At 37.5% G+C, this 25,558-nt stretch overlaps 1 protein-coding gene and 1 pseudogene across 7 annotated transcripts in view; one reads left to right on the top strand and one right to left on the bottom strand.

Moving 5' to 3' along the window:
* Nucleotides 1-25,426, bottom strand: part of KLHL28 (kelch like family member 28) — a 34,135-nt gene extending 8,709 nt beyond the window's left edge. The window contains exons 1-3 of one of the 6 annotated variants that reach the window (XM_086363369.1): nucleotides 25,321-25,426; nucleotides 14,248-14,472; nucleotides 2,259-3,157 (exon numbers count right to left, since the gene is read on the bottom strand). In XM_086363369.1, the coding sequence (XP_086219495.1) occupies nucleotides 2,259-3,157 (899 nt within the window). In that variant the 5' untranslated portion in view covers nucleotides 14,248-14,472; nucleotides 25,321-25,426. Of the gene's footprint in view, nucleotides 1-2,258; nucleotides 3,185-4,855; nucleotides 4,988-12,746; nucleotides 12,861-14,247; nucleotides 14,473-25,110 lie in introns of those variants that run through there. The other 5 variants (XM_086363370.1, XM_086363371.1, XM_086363367.1 and 2 more) reach the window with 5 other exon arrangements.
* Nucleotides 16,479-18,644, top strand: LOC147349174 (small ribosomal subunit protein eS4, X isoform-like; annotated as a pseudogene). The gene has a single exon (XR_015149490.1). The product of XR_015149490.1 is annotated as a small ribosomal subunit protein eS4, X isoform-like (transcript).
* Nucleotides 25,427-25,558: the final 132 nt, after the last annotated feature.

The following is a 25,558-nucleotide window of genomic DNA, read 5'->3' as shown; positions in this document are numbered from 1 at the left end:
GCAATTCCATTCCTAGATATGCATGCAAAAGAAATGCACATATATATATATATATGTATGTACAATGATGTTCACAGTAGCATTATTTTTAATAATCAAAAACTGAGAATAATCAGATTTCTCATCAATTATAAAATGGGTTAGTAAACTGTGCATATCTTGTAAGAAAATACTATACAGCAATGAAAACGAACAAACTACAACTACACACCAGCAGTGAACCTCACACATATAATGTTCAGGGAAACAGGCCAAATTGATTCTGCAATACAGTTTCACTTCCATCAAATTCAAAAGCATTTCTAATCTCTAGATTAGAAATGAGGATAGCAGTTACCTTCAGAGAGGACAGGGAGGGACCTTAAGGGTGGCTTCTGAGTGTTGGTTATACTCTTTTCGTGAAATGGTTTGTAATGCTTACTTGGTGATAACTCATTGAGCTGTATACTTGGGATTTGTGAACTTTTCTATATATGTGGAACATTTCAACTAATTTTTATAGTTAACATATTCATTACAGAAAGAAAATGTTATATTATGTCCATCTACTATAATGGAGAAGGCAAGGAGAAGGCAATGGCAACCCATTCCAGTACTCTTGCCTGGGAAATCCCATGGACGGAGGAGCCTGGTAGGCTACAGTCCATGGGGTCGCGAAGAGCTGGACTCAACTGAGTGACTTCACTTTCACTATACTATCATATACCAATAAAACTAAATGAACTACTTCCTCATGCAATCTCAATTTTATAAACTTTCTGTTCAATGAGAAAACACATCCTTAAAGAATATATATGGTATTACTGCATTTATATATAAAAATTGACAAAGCCTAACTATATATTGGGGCACATATGTGGCAAAATTACAACAAAATGCAAAGGAATAATCCATTAAAAATTCAGAATAGTGGTTACTTCTGGGGGAGAGAAGGAGATGGTATTCAGGAGGGGCATGAGGGAACTTTAAAGGTATTGTTAGCCCAACCTCAACAATACCAGTTTTAAACCACAATTAAAATGTACACCAAGACTTTTTAAAAGATAAAGAACCCACTAACTGACTTTGATTTAAAAAACAACAGTCTCCTCTTATTGGAGGAAACTCATTCTACTAAATGTCTGGAAATATTTTAGAATATTAAACAAATATATTAAACATAAACGTTTTCATAAAGCAATCTCAGTTAAGAGAAAAGCAAAGGTAACATCCAGCTATATTTTCAATGTACAAAAGTTATCTGGGTAACACAACACTGTTAATCAACTATATCTAATATAAAATAAAAAACAGACTAAAGTTACCAGGGGAATGCTCTAAATCATGATTGCTATGGGTCTAATTCAACCCACCAGCTACTTTTGTAAACACAGTTTTATTGGAACCCAGCCATTTCATGTTTACATATTGTCTATGGCCACTCTTGTACTACAATGACAGACTTAGGGAGTTACACAGACCATATGCCCACAAAGTCTGAAATATTTACTATTTGGCTGGCTCTTCACAGAAAAAGTCTGACAACTCCTATTTAAGTTATTAGAAAAGAAAGCACCGTTTTACTACTGTTGTTAAAAAATATTTACATGAAGAAAATAAATTGCATGGAAATTCCAAGACTTGTATTAGTATCCTATTTTTTATTTCCTTAGTGGTTATTCTGATTAATTGTACTCATTCAGACACATTCTTGTCCCAGTCTGCCTTCATCACAGATTCTGAGCTCTCTTCTTTAGTACTGTCTGATATAGCTAGCAATAATAAATCCTCTCTGACCTAGTCTGACTCAAAGATGTAAATGATTTCACAAAGGGAAAAAAAAGGGCATAAAATGGTAGAAAAGTTCACGAGTAAGTAGGACGGATAAAATTTTTGCACTGGGAGGGAGGAGGGGTTAATTGAGAGTGTTACAGAGAATGGACAACAATCTGATTAAAACAGACAGGTAAGTGTTTTAAGAAGAAGAGAAAAAATCAAAAAAGCAAAGAAAGTAAACAGGAAAATAAAACTATTTTAAAAATATTAAAAAATCAGCAAATTTTAAGAGTATACAATCTATTAATGTGTGTTGTGCTAAGTCGCTTTAGTCGTGTCCGACTCTTTGCAACGCCACAGACCACAGCCCGCCAGGCTCCTCCGTCCATGGGATTTTCTAGGCAAGAATACTGGAGTGGGTTGCCATTTCCTCCTCCAGGGGATCTTCCCAACCCAGGGATCAAGCCCACGTCACATCCATCCTTTAAAAGCCTTATATTTACCTATCTAAACAGGCAAACAGTCCAGATTTTCCTCCTACTGCACAAAGTACTTTGGGAGCACAGCGAGGTCGTGTCATCAAGACTGTCTGATGAGACAGTCTGTGTTCGGGCATAAAGTGGTACTTGAGAGCTTCATTCAAAAGATGTTTACAAGTGCGATCATCACGAATAAGATGATTTGCTTCATATAATCTAGTGAGAAACTTAACACTGAGCAACGGTAATCGCACACTGTTAAGTAGCTGAGCTAAGTACTTCTGGCGTTCTTGGACATCATACTTGATCCAAGACTCAAGTGCATAAAAAACAGTCTCTTCAGTAGCTACATTCAAACAGTCATTGGAAACGATTTCATCCAAATCAGCATGAGTGAGCTCAAAAAACTCTTCAGTCTGGCAAACAGCTTCAAAATTCTGGCATATGTATTTAGTGGCTGCCAAATAAAGGTCATGGCAACCATACGTCTCTGCAAAACGAGAAATTCCAATACAATTACCAGGATCAAGTTGGCTTTCAAGAAATGCGCAACATTCTTTCAGGACAAGTTTTATCTGCAGTAGGTTTGCCGCTGGAAGGAGAGATTCAACTGTATCTTGTGAAATAAAAACAGTCCCTGTATAGGCATATTCCACAATGGCCTGGAGAGCAGTCTCATCAATGCACTGAAACTCAACTTCACTGTTCTCTTTTTCAGAGAGGTTTCCAGTGAACATAGCTTTGAAATACGGGCTGATGCTGGCAAGTACCACTTTGTGAGCGTGAATTTTAACATCACCTACTCGAAGAATGATGTCACAGAGTTCGTGATGTTGACGAAGAAGATTCAAGCCTTGTAGAAGTTGTTCAGAATGTAAGTGGGTTAAGTTAGCAAGCATGTAGGTCGGGGATGTGTGGTCCATCTACAGAAAAACAAAAGGCAAGGACAGCTATTTCAAAATAACCTTACAAATGATTCCTTTTTCAAGTAGCACAAAATAAATGAGATTTGTTGTTTATCTGCATGTTTGCTGGTTTTTAAATACCTTATACTACATACTAGACAGAGGCTTTTAGAGTTATTAATAGAAAGGATGTTAACAATCATTCAACTCCGTTATTATAGATTTTAGGAAACAGAGGCTCCAAAATGATACAAGTCTCTTGACATGGACTTTTGAATCAGAACTCTGCCAACTCTTCTGTTTCCCTTCATTAGATTCAAGTCTGAGCTATCCCTGAAATAAAACACAATAGTGAAGAAAAAAAAAAAACTGCTTAAAGGAAAATTAATTTTGAAACAATGCTTGTAGTTATTTGGCTATTTTTCTCAATAATGATATCAATGTCTGTCAATCTAATCAACAGATACTTTAACTGAAATGCAATTTCATGTTAACTCACATACTTTACCCAAAGATTCAATAATTATTTTGAAAAAGCATGCTGAATTTATAAAGATACCACCACTGTCAACTGATTCGATGACAACAAAAAATTAATGTGAACACAGTCTGGTATTCGATAAGGGCAATAAGGCTCACTTACTGATCTAGACCATACCTACTCAACTCCTGATACGTCTGGATCATACCCACTCCATCTACTTAACACCCTGTGCTTCTGGAAGATGAAAAAGAATAAAAATAGAAAAGATGAGACAGGAAAGATGAAGAAAAAGTGAGAGGCAATAAGAATTGGGGTATGTTGAGTAACTGCTCTAGCAAAAGACATCCCCAACCTAATCCCTGGAAGCTTTGAATGGTACTTTACATGGCAAAAAAAAAAAGACTGTATACTCATTTTCACTATATTGATTCTTCCAATCCATGAACATGGTATATTTCTCCATCTATTAGTGTCCTCTTTGATTTCTTTCACCAGTGTTTTATAGTTTTCTATATATAGGTCTTTAGTTTCTTTAGGTAGATATATTCCTAAGTATTTTATTCTTTCCGTTGCAATGGTGAATGGAATTGTTTCCTTAATTTCTCTTTCTGTTTTCTCATTATTAGTGTATAGGAATGCAAGGGATTTCTGTGTGTTGATTTTATATCCTGCAACTTTACTGTAGTCATTGATTATTTCTAGTAATTTTCTGGTGGATTCTTTAGGGTTTTCTATGTAGAGGATCATGTCATCTGCAAATAGTGAGAGTTTTACTTCTTCTTTTCCAATTTGGATTCCTTTTATTTCTTTTTCTGCTCTGATTGCTGTGGCCAAAACTTCCAAAACTATGTTGAATAGTAATGGTGAAAGTGGGCACCCTTGTCTTGTTCCTGACTTTAGAGGAAATGCTTTCAATTTTTCACCATTGAGGATAATGTTTGCTGTGGGTTTGTCATATATAGCTTTTATTATGTTGAGGTATGTTCCTTCTATTCCTAATACAATTATGTAAAGTTTAAAAATAAAATAAAATTAGAGAAAAAATAAAAAAAATAAAAAAAAAAAAGACTGTATAGACATGATTGAGGATTTTGAGATGGTGAGATTATCCTGGATTATCCAAGTACAATCACATTTACTTTATAAGAAGGCAGAAGGAGATCTGACACAGATAGAAGAAAAGAAGGTAATCTGACCACAGAGGCAGAGACTGGAGGGATGCAGTCACAAACCAATTAACACTGGCAGCCACCAGAAGCTGGAAGAGGTGAGGCACGCATTCTCCCCTGGAACCTCCAGAGGGCACACAGCCCTGCCAACACCGTATTTCAGGCCAGTGTTACTAATTTCAGACTTTTGGCCTCTGTGACTGTAAGAGAATAAAGTTCTGTTATTTTAAGCAACTGAGTTTGTGGTAATTTGTTATAGCAGCCATAAGAAATCAATACACCAACACTTCAGAAGGGCTCATAGCAGCTGTTTAGAATAGATGAAAGGATCGTAAGGCATCTACACGATACGAACTGTTTCTTTCCTATCTCATTCACTCTTCAAACACAAGTTTCAGGGATAATAATAATAATCTTAAAAAAGCAGAAGATTAGCTCCTATTTTAAAAGTGTTATCAAATAAATTACAAAATTTTGAACATTAGTAAATAATATGAATGTTGGTAGGCTGGGGAGAATCTAACACTTCATTCCTGGGGCATTTTTAAGTGAAAATACTCAAATATTAAAACTTTGATCTTCACTAAGAATGTCATCATTTCACATTTGTTTCATCTGAATTTTATATATGTGAAAAATTTTTGTTAACATGACATTATAACTGATATCACCAACCTCTACTTCTGATCTCTCCAAATAATCCTATATACATCTAACAGAATAATTCTCAATCAGGGTACAGACAAGTCTCAAGAAACTTGTTGGTTTTCCAGTAGGTACTTTATTCCAGGACAGAATATTTTAAGAAAACAGCAACCAGAAGGCATGTTTAGATCTGGATCTGTTCTTTTTACTTACTATAGTACTGACCTCTTAAACTTATTTAACTTCTTTTTTAAGCCTTCATTTAATAGAAAAAAACTAGTTAATTATCTAGACTAAAAAGAAAAAAATGAACAACAGGAAAGGTGAGTAGACATACAAAATAAACAATAGAACTAGAAAGTGGTCCTGGCTACTTCACATCATTAACTTTATCTTACCTTGAATTTCCTTATCAAAGTGAGATCATAATATCAATAATGCATGAATGCATGCTAAGTCACTTCAATCGTGTCCGACTCTTTGAGACCCTATGGACTGTAGCCCACCAGGCTCCTCTGTCCATGGGATTCTCAAGAATACTGAGTGGGTTGCCATGTTCTTCTTCAGGAGATCTTCCTGGCCCAGAGATTGAACCCACATCTCTTAAGTCTCCTGGCAAAGGCACGCAGGTCTCTTTACCACTAGCAGAACCTGGGAAGCCCAATGTTAGTAACACCTGAACTATACGTACCTCACAGTTTTTGAGGATCAAATTAGATAATGTACATGAAAACACAACAGACTGTAAGAATGATGAGTACAGATACTATGGTAAGGCAACAGAAATGTAACAGTATTAGTGAAGAACAGGGCCCTTGGAAATACAAGATAATGAGTTTTAGTCCTAACTGGCTCATATACTGTTATATGGAATTGGTACATTACTTAATGCAAGTATTAATTCTGTCATCCATAAAACAAGAATACAACCATATTTCGAAGGTTACATGAAAACGGTTTTATAAAGTTTCAGTTCAGTTCAGTTCAGTTGCTCAGTTGTGTCCAACTCTTTGTGACCCCATGAATCGCAACACACCAGGCCTCCCTGTCCATCACCAACTCCCGGAGTTCACTCAAACTCACGTACATCAAGTCGGTGATGCCATCCAGACATCTCATCCTGTCATCCCCTTCTTCTCCTGCCCCTAATCCCTCCCAGCATCAAGGTCTTTTCCAAAGAGTTAAGTCTTCGCATGAGGTGGCCAAAGTACTGGAGTTTCAGCTTTAGCCATCAGTCCTTCCAATGAACACCCAGGAATGATCTCCTTTAGGAGGGACTGGTTGGATCTCCTTGCAGTCCAAGGGACTCTCAAGAGTCTTCTCCAACACCACACTTCAAAAGCATCAATTCTTCGGCACTCAACTTTCTTCACAGTCCAACTCTCACATCCATACATGACCACAGGAAAAACCATAGCCTTGACTAGACAGACCTTTGTTGACAAAATAATGTCTCTGCTTTTGAATATGCTATCTAGGTTGGTCATAACTTTCCTTCCAAGGAGTAAGCGTCTTTTAATTACATGGCTGCAGTCACCATCTGCAGTGATTTTGGAGCCCAGAAAAATAAAGTCTCTCACTGCTTCCACTGTTTCCCCATCTATTTCCCATGAAGTGATGGGACCAGATGCCATGATCTTCGTTTTCTGAATGTTGAGCTTTAAGCCAACTTTTTCACTCTCCTATTTCACTTTCATCAAGAGGCTTTTTAGTTCCTCTTCACTTTCTGCCATAAGGGTGGTGTCATCTGCATATCTGAGGTTATTGACATTTCTCCCAGCAATCTTGATTCCAGCTTGTGCTTCTTCCAGTCCAGCGTTTCTCATGATGTACTCTGCATAGAAGTTAAATAAGCAGGGTAACAGTACACAGCCTTGATGTACTCCTTTTCCTATTTGGAACCAGTCTGTTGTTCCATGTCCAATTCTAACTGTTACTTCCTGACCTGCATACAGGTTTCTCAAGAGGCATGTCAGGTGGTCTGGTATTCCCATCTCTTGAAGAATTTTCCACAGTTTATTTTGATCCACACAGTCAAAGGCTTTGGCATAGTCAATAAAGCAGAAATAGAAGTTTTTCTGGAACTCTCTTGCTTTTCCCATGATCCAGCGGATGTTGGCAATTTGATCTCTGGTTACTCTGCCTTTTCTAAAACCAGCTTGAACATCAGGAATTTCACAGTTCACATATTGCTGAAGTCTGGCTTGGAGAATTTTGAGCATTACTTTACTAGCATGTGAGATGAGTGCAACTGTGCGGTAGTTTGAGCATTCTTTGGCATTGCCTTTCTTTGGGATTGGAATGAAAACTGACCTTTTCCAGTCCTGTGGCCACTGCTGAGTTTTCCAAATTTGCTGGCATATTGAGTGCAGCACTTTCACAGCATCATCTTTCAGGATTTGAAAGAGATCAATTGGAATTCCATCACCTCCACTAGCTTTGTTCATAGTGATGCTTTCTAATGCCCAGTTGACTTCACATTCCAGGATGTCTGGCTCTAGGTGGGTGATCACACCATCGTGATTATCTTGGCTGTGAAGATCTTTTTTGTACAGTTCTTCAGTGTATTCTTGCTACCTCTTCTTAATATCGTCTGCTTCTGTTAGGTCCATACCATTTCTGTCCTTTATCGAGTCCATCTTTGCATGAAATGTTCCCTTGGTATCTCTGATTTTCTTGAAAAGATCTCTAGTCTTTCCCATTCTCTTGTTTTCCTCTATTTCTCTGCACTGGTCGCTGAGGAAGGCTTTCTTATCTCTCCTTTCTATTCTTTGAAACTCTGCATTCAGATGCTTATATCTTTCCTTTTCTCCTTTGCTTTTCACTTCTCTTCTTTTCACAGCTATTTGTAAGACCTCCCCAGACAGCCATTTTGCTTTTTTGCATTTCTTTTCCATGGGGATGGTCTTGATCCCTATTTTCCATACAATGTCACGAACCTCATTCCTTAGTTCATCAGGCACTCTATCAGATCTAGTCCCTTAAATCTATTTCTTACTTCCACTGTATAATCATAAGGGATCCGATTTAGGTCATACCTGAATGGTCTAGTGATTTTCCCTAATTTCTTCAATTAAGTCTGAATTTGGCAATAAGGAGTTCATGATCTAAGCCACAGTCAGATCCTGGTCTTGTTTTTGCTGACTGTATAGAGCTTCTCCATCTTTGGCTGCAAAGAATATAATCAATCTGATTTTGGTGTTGACTATCTAGTGATGTCCATGTATAGAGTCTTCTCTTGTGTTGTTGGAAAAGGGTGTTTGTTATGACCAGTGTGTTCTCTTGGCAAAACTCTATTAGCCTTTGCCCTGCTTCATTCCACATTCCTAGGCCAAATATGCCTGTTATCCCAGGTGTTTCTTGACCTCCTACTTTTGCATTCCAGTCCCCTATAATGAAAAGGACATCTTTTTTGGGTGTTAGTTCTAAAAGGTCTTGTAGGTCTTCAAAGAACTGTTCCAACTTCAGCTTCTTCAGCATTACTGGCTGGGGCATAGGCTTGGATTACCATGATATTGAATGGTTTGCCTTGGAAAACAAACAGAGATCATTCTGTTGTTTTTGAGATTGCATCGAAGTACTGCATTTCAGACTCTTTTGTTGACCATGAGGGCTACTCCATTTCTTCTAAGGGATTCCTGCCCACAGTAGTAGATATGATGGTCATCTGAGTTAAATTCACCCATTCCAGTCCATTTTAGCTCGCTGTTCCTAGAATGTCAGCATTCACTCTTTCCATCTCCTGCTTGACCACTTCCAATTTGCCTTGATTCATGGACCTGACATTCCAGATTCCTATGCAATATTGCTCTTTACAGCATCGGACCTTGCTTCTATCACCAGTCGCATCCACAACTGGGTACTGTTTTTGCTTTGGCTTCATCCTTTCATTCTTTCTGGGAGTTATTTGTCCACTGATCTCCAGTAGCATATTGGGCACCTACTGACCTAAGTTCCACAAAACGTGAAGTGCTATCAATACAGCACTTGTCTCATTCTCTTCTCATGATCCTCACTTTCACCAGTTTCATTCTTTCCATAATGACCTTTCACTCCAATAAAGCTCATGTAATTACAACAGCTCAATATAAGTATTTTCTTACCATTTGCCAGATTTTGTCTATAAACTTTCTCCTCTCCCATCTTCTATCCAATTCCAATTTTGAAAAGGCTAGGTCACAATTAATTTCATCTGAAAGTCTATAAACATTTAGGTACTCAATTCCTTTACATGCAATTAATTAAAAATGGTGTCTTGTGAAACATATCCCTCTCTACTCTCATTTGTCTGATTTAACAAGGAGATGTTATTCAGAATGAAAAGTGAGCAACAAACAGGAAACTGAATGATACAGAAAATAAGAGTATGAAAAAGGACACCTGTTTAATACAATGAGACAAGAAAGGGAAATAAAAGGTATATTGATTGGAAAGAAAGAAACAAAACTATCTTTGTTGGCAGATGACATGACTGTCTATGTAGAAAATCCAAAACAAAAAACCCCCCGAACACTGAAACTAGGAAGCAATTATAGCATGTTTACAAGATACAAGGTTAATATACAAAAGTCAATTACTTTTCTATAAAGCATCAATGAACAAGTAAAAGTTGAAATTTAAAACATATTATCATTTACGTAACACCTAAAAATTGAAATACTTATATATAAATCTAACAAAATATGTAGAAGATCTATGAGAAAAAGTATAAAATTCTAATAAAAGAAAGCAAAGAACTAAATAAATGGAGAGATATTCCATGTTCATGGATAAGACTCTCAACATTATCAAGATGTCGATTCTTCCTGACTTGCACTACGGATTCAACGTAATCCCAATCAAAATTCTAGCAAGTTATTTTGTGGATGGTGAAAACTGATTCTAAAGTTTTCACAGAGAGACAAAATACCCGGAATAGCCAACTCAATATTGAAAAAGAAGAATAAAGTCGAATGACTGATACTACCCAGTTTCAAGCGTTATTATAAAGCTATAGTAACGAAGACAGAACGGCACCAGTGAAAGCGCAGACAAATAGACCAGTGGAACAGATCAGAGAGTCTAGAAATAGACCCACATAAACACAGTTAGCTGATCTTTAACAAAGCAAGAAAGGCAATACAATGGAGGTCTTTTCAACAAATGGAGGTGGAATGGATATCCACAAATAAAAAAATCCAACGGCACACAGTCCTTACTTATATCCTTCAGAAAAATTAACTCAAAACGGATCACAGACCTAAATGTAAAATGCAAAACTATAAAACACTTAGAAGATAACACAAGAGTAAATTCTAGATGACCCTGGGTATGGCAATGATTATTTTTAGATATGACACCAAGGCACAATCTGTACAGGAAAGAATGGCAAGCTGGACATCCCTATTAAAAACAAAACAAACACACATACATTCACTCACGTACAAAAAACCCACAAAAACTTCTACTTTGGGAAAAACTTGTCAAGAGAATGAGAAGACAAGCCCCACACTGGGGGAAAATATCTTTGAAAACCACAACTGATAAAGAACTATTATTCAATTAAACAAAGAACTTTAAAAATTAAACAATAAGAAAATTAACAACCTGATTAAGAAATGGATTAAAGACCTTAACAGACACCTCACCAGAAAAGATACAGATAGTAAGTAAGCAGATGAAATGATGTCACAGGTCATCAGGAAATTGCATATTAAGACAACAATGAAATACTACCTCACACCTATTAGAATGGTTAAAACCCAGAACCCTGAGAACACCCAACGTGAGGGACAATATGGGGCAAAAGGAACTTTCATTCATGGCTAGTGGGAATCCAAAATTGTACAGCAACTCTGGAAGACACTTTGATAGCTTCTTATAAAACTAACCTGTATGGTTTTATAAGTGACTTCCCTGGTGGCTCAGACGGTAGAGCGTCTGCCTACAATGCAGGAGACCTGGGTTCAATCCCTGGGTCGGGAAGATCTTCTAGAGAAGGAAATGGCAACCCACTCCGGTATTCTTGCCTGGAAAATCCCACGGATGGAACAGCCTGGTAGGCTACAGTCCATGGGGTCGCAAAGAGTCGGACATGACTGAGCGACTTTACTTTTCTTTCTTATAAAACTAAACATACTCTTATCATACAATCCTGCATTCGCCTTCCTCAGTATTTACCCAAATGAACTGAAAATTTATGTCCACACAAAAACTTGCACGTGGATGTTTACAGCAACTTTATTTTGAAGTGCCAATACTTGGAAGCAACCAAGGTGTCCTTCAGTAGGTGAATGGGTAACTATTAAACTATGCTACATCAAGACTGCAGAATATTATTCAGTGCTAAAAGAAATGGGCTGTCAAGCTCCTAAAAGACATAGAGAAAATGTCTTATCAGGTAAAAGAAGCCAACCTGACAATGCTATACACTGCAAGAGTCCAATTATATGATATTCTGGAAAAGGTAAAACTATAAAGACAGTAAAAATATCAATGGTTGCTAGGGGTTTTGGGAAGGGAAGATGAATAGGCAAAGCACTCAGGACCTTTAGGGCAGTGAAATTACTCTATATAACACTATAATGGTAGATAGGTATCATTATACACCTGTCCCAACCCACAGAATATACAACACTGAGAATGAACCCTAAGGTGAATTATGGACTTTGGGGGATAATGTGTCAATGTAAGTTCACCTATTAAAACAAACACACCACTACGGTGGGGGACATGGACGATGGGGGAAGGTATGCTCGTGCTGGTGAAGGGTGTAAATGGGAAACCTCTGTACGTTCCTTAATTTTGCTGTGAACCTAAAACTGTACTTAAATCTTTTAAAAAGTAAATCAAGCAGGAAAAATAGGAGATCTAGCTACTTTATAAGTTCATACCTCTCCCAGACTAAATCCTACGATATTTAAAAGATATTTAAAAGAACCTGTGAATGAGACCCCTGAATCATTGCCAGTGCCACAAGACTAAAAACTATTTTAAAAAATAAGACAGTAATTTCTACTAACATCTTGGAAAGGATAATGTTAATTTTAGATAACACTATAAAACAAATTATTAACGAGTTGATTTGTGAATATTGAGAAGATGATGTAGTGATTTCTAACACTAGGATGGACGAACTAATGTGTCACAGATGAATCTTGGGGTTTCTTTTTATGTATTTCAAAGACTTGCAGATCAGAAAAATACATGATATTTAAAGACATGATTTTAAGAACAAAACCAGAAGTATAATAAGCTAGTTCAGTTAGCTAAACTAGCATGTGGTTGGATAACCACACTACAGTATACTACTTAATGGAATGAGGTCTACCTGGAGGGAGGTTTCTGCTGGTATGGTGTAAGGCCAAGATGAAGATACTGGGGGCAGGCCCTTCAGCTCTGCAGATGATACAAAGCTGCAGAGGACAACAAATACATCAGCCAGTAAAACATGTATCCAAAAAGACCTGACATCTAACAAGAAGAAATTTAAGAGGGATAAATGTTAAGATTCTATAGTGGATTCCAGAACAACTATACAAGTATAGAATAAGAGAGAAAAGACTCACCAGTTGCATGCGAATCTTAGGGAGGTTTAATGTGCATTGATAGAACTATAATACATAGAACTAGAGAGGAGACATTCCACTTGGCTCTCCAAATGTCAGACCATATCTGGAATACAGATTTGGGGTACCATCCTTTAAAAGGAATCTAAGCAAAGTAAAACAGCTGATGAAGAGAAGAACTTCAAGACATGTATTATGAGTATGGAGTCCTTTAAAAAAAAAAAAGGAAATCTGAGAGCTGTGTGAAAAACCAAAGGGTGAAAGTTACTCAATAACAATAATACAGAATTGTTTTGAGGATTAAATGTGTTTATACATATGAAGGGCTTAGAATAGTGTCTATCATTTAGTAAGCTTGTGATAAATATTATTTTATTCATTATTAAGCCATTACTAGTGATTTTTTTTTTTACATTGTCCGCTTAAGAGGTACTCTGCTTTTTAAGTTGTACCATCTCTTACTATTGGGTAAATCTACTTGGTACCACTGACATCTCGGACTACATAAAGTATTAAAGAATTGTTGATTCTCAAAATAAGTTAATAAGTTATTGGTTAGAGCCATTTTTAGTGTAAGAAGAAATCATACAGTAATAGATCAAAAATTAAACTAATTTTTGTGTACCCAATTGAAGACTGGCAAATTACCATTAACATGATATGAAAGTTTAACACAATACTGATTTGTAAATAAACACATATATGTACACATGCAACACACAAAAACACACATTTGGGTAAATATGACACATATCCAAATATGCAGGACGGTACGATTTTAAGAAACTGGGCTCTGGAAATCAGGCCCCTTGGGTTACAATACTGTCTGTGCTATTTCATAGCGATGTGACCTTAGTAAAGTGATCTTAAAGTCTCAGTTTCCTCATCTGTAAAGCACACACAAAACGGTACCCATTAAGTACTTGACGACTGTTATGTACTACTTATTATCTTCCTGAGAATATTCAGTTTTTGCCAGCTAAAACCATGTGACTCCCTTCCATGCTCACCAAAAAACGAACGAAGCTGACTTACTGTCAAATGAACAAATACAAACAGGTCAAGGCCAAAGCCTGACTAATCTGACCAGAAAAGATACAGTAAGCCACTTCTGTATTTAGACAGTTTATTACTCATAGACAGTAAAAGACTAAGCTCCCTGGATCCCTGCCCTACACACCAAAAAGGAAAATGCATACAAAGGAGGCTGGATGGCAGCAGCAGTTCTGCATCCCACAGCTCTGCTACGTGAAAGTCCCATACCTCAGCACACTCGCGTGTGTTAGTTGCTTAGTTGTGTCTGACTCTGCAACCCCACGAACTGTACCCGCCAGGTTTCTCCGTCCATGGAATTCTCCAGGCAAGAATACTGGAGTGGGTTGCCATTTCCTTCTCCAGAGGATCTTCCCAGCCCAGGAACTGAACTCAGGTCTCCTGCACTGCAGGAAGATTCTCTACCGTCTGAGCTAGCAGGGAAGCCCCATCACTCTGGAAAGGTAAAGAGAAACAGCATCATGGCAGACTTCCAGGGGAGACAGAGAGGCACGCAGGAGATGGCCTTGTAGCAGTTCCTTAAGGACCTTCCTCTCTTGTTCCAAGACTCAGGTAAGCTTCAGTCCCACAGTCCAAGCTTTTGCCTATGTGTATACATGCAAGGTCAGAATACCATGACGAAGCAGTTTCCCTATACTTACACCCTTCATTGTATTTCTCCTTTTTTCTCTCCAAAATAATAAAAATGATCAAAGTTTTAAAAACCACTCAAGGAAGGATACTGGTAAAGATGACATACATTTTTAAAAGAACACCCATACATATTTCTATCATTGGACTGGATACAAATGACACGATGTCCACTCCCTTTAAGAACTACTGAGAATGAAGTTTAAGAGATTATATTCTTATAACCAAAATGATTTGAACTACGAACTTTAAAAACAGTAAATATAGGGAACTTAAAATGAATTACGTTGAAGATTTGTCATAACACATCAATTTTATTACTTTAAATTTGACTTCTCTCGCTCAAGAAATTTGACTTTAGAGAAATTCACAGAATTTTAAAAAGAGAAAGCTTTAAAACAATGGTTCTCAAAATATGATCCTTGCACTAGCAGCATCAGTATCACCTAGGATCTGCTAAAATGCAAATTCTTGAGCCCAAGCACACACCTAACCTAAGGATTCAGAAACTACAGAGAGGAAGGAGCAGCAATCTGTGTTTCAAGAATGTATTAGCATTCTTATGCACGTTAATGTTTTAAAATCAGTTAAAATATTTCCAGCACAAGTGTAACTATTTAAAAATTATTGCAAATTATAACTGTACCTCCTTCAAAATTATGAATTACAACTGTGACTATACTTGGTTCTTATTTACCCATAAATGGCTAAAAATAGCTCACGGAAGCAAGAATTCCGAATCTTCAAAACCTGACCTTTGCCAGCTTTACACAGTTTCATTTATCTTATCAATAACCTTGTGCACAATGAAAGGTAAGTACCATGGAAAACAGGAAAGAACAGTGAGTCAAAGTGTGCATTTCAGGGCCAGAGAGATGAATGGGTTCAAGTCAACATTTGACTACTTAGTAGCTGCAGACCTTAGGCAAATTACTTATTCTAAACTTGAACATTCTCATTTGTAAAATCTGTTGTGGATTAAATAGAATGTTTGGTTTGGAGAAACAAATCAGTGGAGAATAGAAAATACAGAAATAGATAATTTAACATGAAAATTTAGCTTATGATAAAGGCAGCATTTCAAAATCAGTGAGGAAAAGTGTGACTTTCAAGTAAACATGTTGAGATAACAGAATAGCCACAAGAAAAATAGATAAAATTAGATCCCTTCCACATATCTGGGACTTCCCTTGTGGCTCAGAGAGTAAAGCATCTGCCTACAATGTGGGAGACCTGGGTTCGATCCCTGGGTTGGGAAGATCCCCTAGAGAAGGAAATGGCAACCCACTCCAGTACTCTTGCCTGGAAAATCCCATGGATGGAGGAGCATGGTAGGCTAGTCCAGGGGGTCGCAAAGAATCAGACATGACTGAGCCACTTTACTTCCACATATCTACGCCAAGATAAATTCCTAACGGATCAGAGGTATAAATGGAAAAAAAGAAAATATACAAGTATTTGAATAAAATGTGTGAATCTATAACTTGAGATTGAAGAATAGTTTCCTAACTATGGTACAAGTGAAAAGACAGGTTAGATTAATTACATTAAAAAACTTTGAATAGTTAAAAAATTCATAAGCAAAGAAAAACATGTGAATAAGGTTGAGAAAAATATTTATAATATATATAAAGATGCAACATCAAAAAATAAAACATTCCTAAAATACTCCAGCACTATAAACAGTCTAAAGATGTGAACAGGAGGTTAAAAAATATATGGTTCTTAAGTATATGAAAAATTCTTCAACTTCATTTGTAATCAAATGCGTTAAAACTATATGGAGGCCTCTTTTTGTGCCCAGCACAGCGATGGCTAGAGGTCCCAAGAAGCACCTGGAGCCTGTAGCAGCTCCAAAAAACTGGATGCTGGATAAACTGACTGGTGTGTTTGCCCCTCATCCATCTACTGGTCCCCACAAGCTGAGGGAATGTCTCCCCCTAATCATTTCCCTAATGAACAGACTTAAGTATGCCTTAACAGGAGATGAAGATTTGCAGCAGCGTTTCATTTAGATCAATGGCAAATTCGCACCAATAACCTACGCTGTTGATTTTATGGATGTCATCAGCATTATTAGACTGGAGAGAATTTTCGTTTGATCTATGACACGAAGGGTCGCTTTGCTCTTCATCATATTACACCTGAGGAGGCCAAGTGTAAGTTGTGCAAAGTGAGAAAGATCTTTGTGGGGACAAAAGGAATCCTTCATCTGGTGACCCATATGCTCGCACCATCCTTGCCTGATCCCCTCATCAAAGTGAAGGACACCATTCAAATTGCCTTGGAGATGGACAAGATTACTGGTTTCATCAAATTTGACACTAGTAACCTGTGCATGGTGACTGGAGGTGCTAACCTGAAAAGAATTGGTGTGATTACCAACCAGAAGAGCCATCCAGGTTCTTTAGATGTAGTTCATGTGAAAAATGCCAATGGCAACAACTTTGTCACTTGGCTCTCAAACATTTTCATTATTGGCAAAGGCAACAAACCATGGATCTCTCCTCCCCATGGAAAGGGTATTTGCTTTACCACTGCTGTGGAGAGAGACAAAAGACTGGCAGCCAAACAGAGGATGGATAAAATGATCTCCATGTGACGTGACTGGAAAAGTCTTTGTACTTAATTAAAGGCTTTCCTTGTGGCTCAGCTAGTAAAGAATTGGCCTGCAATGCAGGAGACCTGGGTTTGATCCCTGGGTTTGGAAGATCCCCTGGAGAAGGGAAAGGCTATCCACGCCAGTATTCTGGCCTGGAGAATTCCATGGACTGTATAGTCCATGGGGTCACAAAATTAAAGAAAATATCACCAAAAAAAACACCAAAGACAACTATGCTGCTGCTGCTGCTACCGCTGCTAAGTCGCTTCAGTCGTGTCCGACTCTGTACAACCCCATAGACGGCAGCCCACCAGGCTCCCCCGTTCCTGGGATTCTCCAGGCAAGAACACTGGAGTGGGTTGCCATTTCCTTCTCCAATGCATGAAAGTGAAAAGTGAAAGTGAAGTCGCTCAGTCGTGTCCGACCCTCAGCGACCCCATGGACTGCAGCCTTCCAGGCTCCTCCATCCAGGGGATTTTCCAGGCAAGAGTACTGGAGTAGGGTGCCATTGCCTTCTCCAAAAACAACTATATGGAGTTATTAATAACAATGCTTTCCTGACAATATACTTTGGTGAGGCTATGAGAAACAAACACATTCATCCATCCCCGAGGGAACGCTGAATGATAGAGACCTCTGGAAATAGATCTGGAAAACTTAGCAAAATTACATTTGCATTTACTCATTAATCTAACAATTCTACTTCTAAGAAATTATCAAAAAATACACTGGCAAAAATATAAAAAGACAAATGCATAAGGCTAATAATTACAGGTCTATTTGTAAAAGCAAAATAATAATACCTTATGCTTTTTACTTTAGTATTTGAGAGACTAAAAGGCAACAAACCAAGAATTTTAAGCTCTAATGCCCACCAACGAAAGGGTGGGTGAAAGAAACCTCTGGCACATCCACACAATGGAATACTATGCAGCTGTGAATGGGAATGAGGAATCTCTGTATATACTACTCTGCAGGGTCTTCCTGTTCCAAGCATGGAAGAGACGTATGTGTACAGTATGCCACTATTTATTTAAGAAAGGGGGGGGGGTTTACAAATATATATACCCACTTATTTTTTTTTTAAGGAAATATAACATGGTATATTTTTAAAAGGTTACCTAACAGAGGAAGGAGAGAACAGAGTGGAGGGGATAGAGATAAAGCTACACATCTTTGAACATATCTCAGTTTTACAGATTTGACTGTGGAATTAAGGTAGTATTTTAAGTAATTATAAAGCAAAATTAAACCTTAAAAACAACAATTTGAAAATAAAAGGAAAGAAAGGAACTCAATGTTCAGTTAGTAGCCTAATCATATTATACCAAATAACTTTAGTAATTTGATGGGCCATCCCTAGAGAGGTATGCCTTAAAAAATCTTATACCACTTCACATAGTTGGTGAAGATGTTATCTGTGTTCTGAAATGGTTACTGTGCACTGCCATGGTGCATAATTATCTGACATTTCTAACCCTATCACCCCTGGTCATCATTCGTGATCCGGGATTTTTAATCTTTAGTAAAGGAGAAAAGAGATAAAGTCATAAGCCTGAGATATTAGACATAAACCCTGCAGTCTGATCTTTTGTTTAATATTTTATTTATTTGGCTGCTCTGAGTCTTGGTTGTGGCATACCCGATCTTTATTGCATCATGTGGGATCTGGTTCCCTTACCAGGGATTGAACCCAAGCTGCCTGCATTGGGAGCATGGAGTCTTAGCCACTGGACCACCAGGGAAGTCCCTGTGGTCTGATTTTGAAGTAAAAATAACAGAATAAATACATATATATAAACAATTTAATCACACTAACTATATAAATTATGCATATAACAAAACACGTACAAGATACAAATGTATAAAATGTATAATTAAGAAAAAGATAAAATTATATTTTTGAGCTCTGTCAACTGAAAAGGGCTAGGAATTATGACCAACCCAGTAGCACAGAGCACTCCTAGCACCAGATGGGGTCCCTAAATATTGTTTCCCTCTAAGGAAATAGAATTCCTTGGACAAACAGCTGATTCTAGACCTAAGACAGAAAACGTCAAGATAAATTTGGAATCATTACATAGTAGACAGCAATAAAGCTATCAATGATGACTAAGGTCATAAAAAACTTTGGAGCCAAACTGAACAGGCCTTCACTAGTCACAGATGGGACAACCTGATCATCCACTATCATAACTGCAATTGATTAAAACATAGCAGACATGCTTAAATCCATGAGTTCATAATGATAATACAATTATGCTAATTTTAAACAACTGATCACTACTAGAAGATACTAATGAATCAACTCATTATTTGAAACCAAGCAAATAAAGGGAAAGAATCAAGCATTTATCATACCTTTCCTACATCTCAAATCCTAAAAGATGATGCCGTGAAAGTGCTGCACTCAATATGCCAGCAAATGTGGGAAACTTAGCAGTGGCCACAGGACTGGAAAAGGTCAGTTTTCATTCCAATCCCAAAGAAAGGCAATGCCAAAGAATGTTCAAACTACCGCACAATTGCACTCACCTCACATGCTTGCAAAGTAATGCTCAAAATTCTCCAAACCAGGCTTCAACAGTACATAAACCGAGAACTTCCAGGTGCTCAAATTGGATTTAGAAAAGGCAGAAGAACCAGAGATCAAATTGCCAACATCTGGTGGATCAAAGAAAAAGCAAGGGAATTCCAAAAGAACATCTACCTCTGCTTCATTGACTACTCTAAAGCCTCTGACTGTGTGGATCACAACAAACTGGAAAATTCTTAAAGAGACAGGAATACCAGACCACCTTACCTGCCTCCTAAGAAATCTGTATGCAGGTCAAGAAGCAACACTTAGAACCAGACATGGAACAATGGACTAGTTCCAAATTGGGAAAGGATTACGACAAGGCTGTAGACTGTCACCCTACTTATTTAACTTCTATGCAGAGTACATCATGTGAAATGCCGGGGTGGATGAAGCACAAGCTGCAATCAAGATTGCGGGGAGAAATATTAATAACCTCAGATATGCAGATGACACCACCCTTATGGCAGAAAGCAAAGAGGAACTGAAGAGCCTCTTGATGAAAGTTAAAGAGTGAAAAAGCTGGCTTAAGACCCAACATTCAAAAAACTAAGATCATAGCATCCAGTCCCAGAACTTAATGGCAAACAGAAGGGGACAGAATGGAAACAGTGACAGACTTTATTTTTTTGGGCTCCAAAATCACTGCAGATGGTGACTGCAGCCATGAAATTAAAAGACACTTGCTCCTTGGAAGAAAAGTTATGACCAACCTAGACAGAGTATTAAAAAGCAGAGACGTTACTTTACTAACAAAGGTCCATATAGTCAAAGCTATGGTTTTTCCAGTAGTCAAGTATGGATGCAAGAATTGGATCATAAAGAAAGCTGAGTGCTGAAGAATTGATGTTTTGGAACTGTGGCGTTGGAGAAGACTCTTGGAGTCTCTTGGATTGCAAGGAGATCATACCAGTCCATCCTAAAGGAAACCAGTCCTGAATATTCATTGGAAGGACTGATGCTGAAGCTGAAATGCCAATACTCTGGCCACCTGATGCAAGGAGCTGACTCATTTGAAAAGACCCTGATGCTGGCAAAGACTGAAGGCAGGAGAAGAGTACAGCGGATGAGATGGCATCCCCGACTTGATGCACATGAGTTTGAGCAAGCTCCAGGAGTTGGTGATGGATAGGGAAGCCTGGCATGCTGCAGTCCAGGGGGCTGTTAAGAGTCAGAAATGACTGAGCAACTGAACTTCCTATATTAACTGTACAAGTCGGTTACCAAGCAGATGAGGGTAAGTTTTTCTTTATACAAGCACCCCAGTTTTTAGCGAAGGAATGATAGAATATCATCATTTCTCAATCTTAACAAAGTAACGGAGGCAGGCATTGGTTATGAAGGGCTGCTAACATCACAAAAACAGAGACCACCAGACAACAGGGCCTTCTGACAGAAGATCATAATACCACCTATAACCCACCACACACACACCAAAATCAAACGAAGTCAATAGACTTGATCCAAGTATTACTTTATAAGAAATAGAGAAAAAAGAAAAGCATTTTAAACCATAACAGAAAGATGCAATCAGCAAATGTTAGATAAAATTAGACTCAGACTTTCCATAGTCTACAGCAACTTCACAATTTTAGATTCTGAAACCAAGCTAATAAAGGTCAAGTTGTGAGTTATTATACTTAATTGACACCTAAGCTACAAAACAGTGGTGCTGAAATCAGTTGGGAGGCAATTATCTGCTATAATAAGAGCAAATAAATGGTGACGAGAAACAAGAATTGTTTAAATTTCTTTTCCACATTTCAGTTCTCACAGAATTCAAGTAATTATGGCATATAATTTTTTTAATTTATTTATTTTTTAATTGAAGGATAATTGCTTTACAGAATTTTGTTGCTTTCTGTCAAACCTCAAGAGGCATATAATTTTAACACTGAACCTATGGAACAAGGTGGAATATTTTCCTTTTATCTGAGATTGACTTTCATTATATCCGGAGAAACAAAAGTAAAATTAGAAGCCTGTTATACAAATCACTCACTGTACATAGATTCCAAAATAATACAGAAGAAAGCAAGTCCCCAAAGCCATTACCACATCCAGTAAAAGCTCGAAGTTATAGAATTAACCCATCTACTGAAAAACTGGTTAGAAAAAACGTGATATTCTGTTAATTTATAAAGATTAGTGCTTAAAATGCAACAGGTTTTTTTATTGTTTAAAAGTACAGTTTTTGACTTGAAATGAACAGTGGATTTGGGACTTAAATCTAAGTAAATGAAATATAACACTGATACACAGTAAGAAAACCTGTTTAATTCTATATGGATAAAAATAAGCTCATAATTTCTTAACCTTATTAAAGTTCTGACTCAAGCAAGAAACCAAAAAGCCTCAGAACAGAAACTCAAAGAGGAAAATTAAAATACATACAATCAAATAATACACAGTAATAGATATGAATGATTAATGATGGAAAAACCTAATTTTATCCTCGTTTCAACATTCTCCTCCCTCAAAACTTCTCCAAAGCTCTAAGCAAATAGCTAAAATGACTAATTTCAGTAATTACTTTCCAATGGAAACACCCACAAAATGTGCCGTAGTACAAATGTAGATGATGTAACCTCAGAAAACTGTTGTGAGGATTAAATGAGTTAATATTAAGTACTAAGCAGAGTGTATGGCACATAGCAAACACTCAATAGATAATAGTATAATTGTAATTACTTGTTAATGTCAAGAGCACTTTTCATTTGCATAGCATTTCTTCACATTAACTTCTTAAACTATACAAAATTCTTAACAGTTTACAGAATGCACTTATTTCCAATATCCCTACATGTCTGTAAATTTGAGTAAGAATGAGGAAAAAACTATAGTGGTTAATCCAACCAATATATATTTTATTCTGACTGTGGAAATAAGGAATGTTTTTAAGGCAACTGTGTTTATCTTAACTTCAGTTCAAAAAATTAAGGTATGTATCACACATTCTTATAACCCATTAATTTAACTAAACTTTCTTGAAATTATCTTCAAATTACTATTTTAACTTTTTAAAATCTGAATTTGCTATTTGCAATGTATTCTTAATTACTCCTTTTCAACTTTCAGAGGTGTACTATTAATATACCCAATACTGTATTCCACTACTCTGAAATTTAAGAAAGTAGTAGTAGAAATTTATAATATCTCTATACATAGATAAATACAAAACACAAGTCAATACACAATGTCTAGAATTCCCTTGATCCCTAGAATTAAGAATAAAATTCTTTGAAAAATTTGTTTCATGATAGAAATAAAGAGAATACACATTAAATAGATGAGATTTATTTTCCACAAAATAACCCTCAAAGATGGGCTTCCGTGGTGCCTCAGCTGGTAAAGAAACCGCTTGCAATGGGGAAGACCTGGGACGGATACTTGGGTAGGCAAGATCCCCTGGAGAAAGGAAAGTATACCCACACTCCAGTATTCTAGCCTGGAGAATTCCATGGACTGCATAGTCAGTCCATGGGGTCTCAAAGAGTTGGACCCGACTCGGGTACTTTCACTTTCAAACCTAAAAGATAATTAGTAAGATATGGGATGCTGATAAGGTCCCATTTCCTAAATATCCATCATAGAGAATAATGCATCTTCCAAGTCTTCATCAAGGAAATTAAAGGTAATAGATATAAAATTGCAATATCTACTGCAATCTATAACATAGTGCTCTACAGGGCCCTAAGAAAAGGGGTTAAAATGAAAACTCATCTTGCTTTGTTTCAAGGAAAAGGATATAAGTAGTTGATTTAAGCATTCAAATCCCTTGAAAAGTATTTTTTATAGAGAGAATAGGTAATTCTTAAACTTCTACCATAATTTTAATGATGCTGTATAATTCAGGACTTTCTAAGTTCATTTTCTTTGTTCCATCATTACCACACAACTTCCCAAGTTCTTGGATACAGGAAAGAATGCACTGGATTTTCAACCTGAAAATTCTGATCACTGAAAAGGGTTATCTTCTATTTCAACATAAACTGGCATTCTAATGTTACATTCTGATGTGTATATCATTCTTTTAGTTTAGTCTGAATTGAGTTCCTGAAACCTCAGCATACATGAGTAGAAGTATGAATTTGAACTTCTTTCTCTGGAAATATGAGAAACTGACATTCTTTCTCATTGACAACTGTCAAAATCATGTCTCGGTTTTCACTTTTCTGCCCTTATCCTACCCACAAAATTAAAAAAAAAAAAAGTTTTTCGTCTACTGAAATATAGTCAAACCAAATTAAGGGAGATTCATTTAAACACTAAAATGATTGATTAAAATTAACTAACATCCTAGAATTTAAACCAAAGCAAAAGGATGCATGTTTACACAGGCTTCGTTTTCATTTATTCTACTTCCAAAAGAAAAGGGAAAAAGAAACCTATAATAATCAAATTGTACTTTAAGACAATATCCAGAAATGATTTTTGAGCTTGTCTTACTTATCCAGCAAATATTTTTATAAAATTGGTTTGTCATAGTAAGACTTAAAAAAGGATTCAGGAGACATTCTGTGCGGTACAGAACTGGGTAGGAACACTTGTATTTTAAGTGCATAAACTGGAGACTTGAAATGATAACAGAATTTTCTCACTGGGTCATTCAAAAACAATTGTATTATTCCTTCCCCAAAATATTCTCTTCCGCACTTGAAAGAACTCTGCCTCACACTAAGCACTCCAGCTCTTCAATTGTTTCCGCCTACGTTTAATTACAAGGAAGAAAGACTGCTCACCAAATTCACAGTTAGCCTAAAACAAAGAAATGTCTATCATCGGCTCTAAAACTATAGGGCGGAATTCTCTGAGGACAGTGAGGCAAAGAACTTCAACCGCAACTGAAATTGTCTTTGCAATCTCGGTTTCCAGGAGACTGAAAGGCTGCAGAGTTGCGCGAAGATCCTGCAGGCAGGCTGGGGTGGCAGAGGGAGCTAGCGGGGAAAAGGGGTGAGTCCCACAGAGGAACTGCATTAGACTTTGAGAACCTATAAGGGACAGAAGGTTAGCTACAAGGAAAAACAGATTTATCTGCAGATCAAGTACGTTTTCAAAGAGAACTTAAAGTGATGAGGATAAGGGAAAACGACAGAAAACCATCAACCCTTCACAACCCGAGGGTAAGAGAAGTAGGAAAAGGGGACTGAGGCGGGGGCGGGGGGTAGGTAGGAGAGGACGGGGAGAGTAAGGTCCCAAAACACCGGGATTTGAAAAAAACTACGCGAGCTCTGAGCTTGGCCTTAGTCCGGATCTCTCGTACCGGTATGCGGACGGCAGGAGGAAAGGATCGCCCTTACTCAGGGCTGTAGACAACAACGCGTTTACTGCGATAACGAGCCCTGCACAAGAAGATGTCGCCTCTGTCCCTGCTTGCTCCCGTTCATTTCTTTACATCTTACTCTAACACCAGCGGCACTCCAGCAGAACTCTGTCAAAGCCTGCGCTGCAGAAGGACAGCAAAGGAAAATACCTGAGTCCCAGGAATCACGCCCGCAGCGACAGGAGGAGGAGGAGCCGTGGACAACTCGAGACCGGGCAAGATCCTTACTTGTCTCTAGTCAAACCCTAATTCTTACGGGTGGGGCGGGGAACTTCCGCCCTGAGCAAGGAGAGCGTCACTTCCGCTTAATGCTTTATCTGTTCCTCGCCTTCTCCATTCCAGATACGTTCCTTACGTTCGCAACGTTCTCACTTCCTTTTCCCGAGCC

The sequence above is a fragment of the Bos grunniens genome, chromosome 21 (assembly GCF_055505025.1).
Source record: "Bos grunniens cultivar Pamir isolate PY7600 chromosome 21, Bosgru_T2T1.0, whole genome shotgun sequence".
In the NCBI taxonomy this organism is placed as follows: domain Eukaryota; kingdom Metazoa; phylum Chordata; class Mammalia; order Artiodactyla; family Bovidae; genus Bos; species Bos grunniens.
This window is presented reverse-complemented; position numbering and strand designations above follow the sequence as displayed.